This window comes from Limulus polyphemus, unplaced genomic scaffold (genome assembly GCF_000517525.1).
Source record: "Limulus polyphemus unplaced genomic scaffold, Limulus_polyphemus-2.1.2 Scaffold8195, whole genome shotgun sequence".
Lineage (NCBI taxonomy): Eukaryota > Metazoa > Arthropoda > Merostomata > Xiphosura > Limulidae > Limulus > Limulus polyphemus.
Genome location: NW_013673805.1, coordinates 30,041 through 31,858, shown reverse-complemented (window position 1 = coordinate 31,858; position 1,818 = coordinate 30,041). Strand labels below are relative to the sequence as shown.

At 28.9% G+C, this 1,818-nt stretch overlaps 1 protein-coding gene across 1 annotated transcript in view; it reads right to left on the bottom strand.

Moving 5' to 3' along the window:
* Window positions 1-128: 128 nt before the first annotated feature.
* LOC106475186 (trichohyalin-like) overlaps window positions 129-1,818 on the bottom strand; it is a 27,758-nt gene continuing 26,068 nt past the window's right edge. Inside the window, exon 14 of the mRNA XM_022379368.1 lies at window positions 129-386. Within this exon, the coding sequence (XP_022235076.1) occupies window positions 222-386 (165 nt within the window). The 3' untranslated portion in view covers window positions 129-221. The remainder of the gene's footprint in view (window positions 387-1,818) is intronic.

The window sequence follows — 1,818 nt, the reverse complement described above, 5'->3', positions numbered from 1 at the left end:
TATCTTACATTATTGGGTATTACATATCAGCTGATCCCCACTTACTTAATTTCAGACATTTATCTTACATTATTGGGTATTACATATCAGCTGATCCCCACCTACTTAATTTCAAACATTTATCTTACATTATTGGGTATTACATATCAGCTGATCCCCACCTACTTAATTTCAAACATTTATCTTATATTATTGGGTATTACATATCAGCTGATCCCCACTTACTTGATTTCAAACATTTCTTCCAGGTGTTGTTTTCTTTCTGATGTTAATTTCTGGAGTTTCACTTCTTTATCTTTAAGTGTAACCTTGAAGTTTGGACAGTTTGTGCACCTTGCATTGTGGGTATTTTGAAGAGCTTTTAATTCAGCCATCAAATTACTGATCTATGGAAAAAGTCAAGTAGAAGTAAAGAAAATATTGTACTGATAATTTTCTGACTTTCCCACAAGTAAAACTGTCTAGTTTACTTTAATATTGTATGTTATGATGTATATTTTTAATGTCAAAAACTAAAATTACTTTCTGAGATAAAAAACCTTAAATGACAAGTAATTTGAAAATTATAGTTTTCAAATCTGTCTTAATAACCTATTATATAAGATTTCACATGATACTTAATAGGTTAGTTTACTCAGCCAGTTCTAAATACAGTAAGTATTTAAGAGATAGATTTAATAGATTTTCCTTGTTACTTAGCAGGGTAACTATTAATTCTTGCTACATATCAAGACCACATTTAAACATTGTTTGAATTTAGACAAGCACTGTTAAGAATGTGTTAACACCTGTATAGAACCATTAAGAATATATTAATGTGTGTACAGAACTAATAAGAATGTGTTAATGTGTGTAAATACAATTAAGAATTTAAGGTGTGTACAGAACTATTAAGAATGTGTTAATGTGTCTAAAGAACTGTTAAGAATGTGTTAACGTGTCTAAAGAACTGTTAAGAATGTGTTACCGTGTCTAAAGAACTGTTAAGAATGTGTTAACGTGTCTAAAGAACTGTTAAGAATGTTTTACCATGTCTAAAGAACTGTTAAGAATGTGTTACCGTGTCTAAAGAACTGTTAAGAATGTGTTACCATGTGTACAGAACTATTAAGAATGTATTAACATGTGTACAGAACTGTTAAGAATGTGTTAACATCTGTATAGAACCATTAAGAATATGTTAATATGTGTACAGAACTAATAAGAATGTGTTAATGCATGTAAATACCATTAAGAATGTGTTACCATGTGTACTGAACCATTAGCAATTTAAGATGTGTACAGAACTGTTAAGAATGTGTTAATGACATACAAGTTTATCCAGGTTTTACACAGCAATAAAGCTATAAAAATTTTTAACTACATTCTGCTCCTGAAAGAATTGTAAAAGATTACAACCTTGTTTATTTTGAGATTGTTCAATACTGAAACAAGGATCATTTCGAGTCTTCAGAAAGGACAGTGTTAACTTTCTCATTACTGCTTTTTATCAACAATTCATTTGTTGATGTTTATCTTTCTAAGATTGTTGATTACTCAAACACCAACAAACTAAATCAAAGGTTATTTAATTTTTCAGTCAAATGAGCATTCAAATAGAGAACTTTGGTCTAAATTTAATTTGAAAATAATATTTTCAAATACTAAATAAAAAAACAAAAAACAGCATATATTAAAAACAACCTTTTAATTTTAATCTTAAAAACTACTCACGGCAAACAAGAGGCATTAAGTCCTACTTTTAACATACCCGAGTTTCAGTATTTTTGCAAAGAGAAATTAACTAACTTTTAACATACCCTACTTTTGGTACCGCTA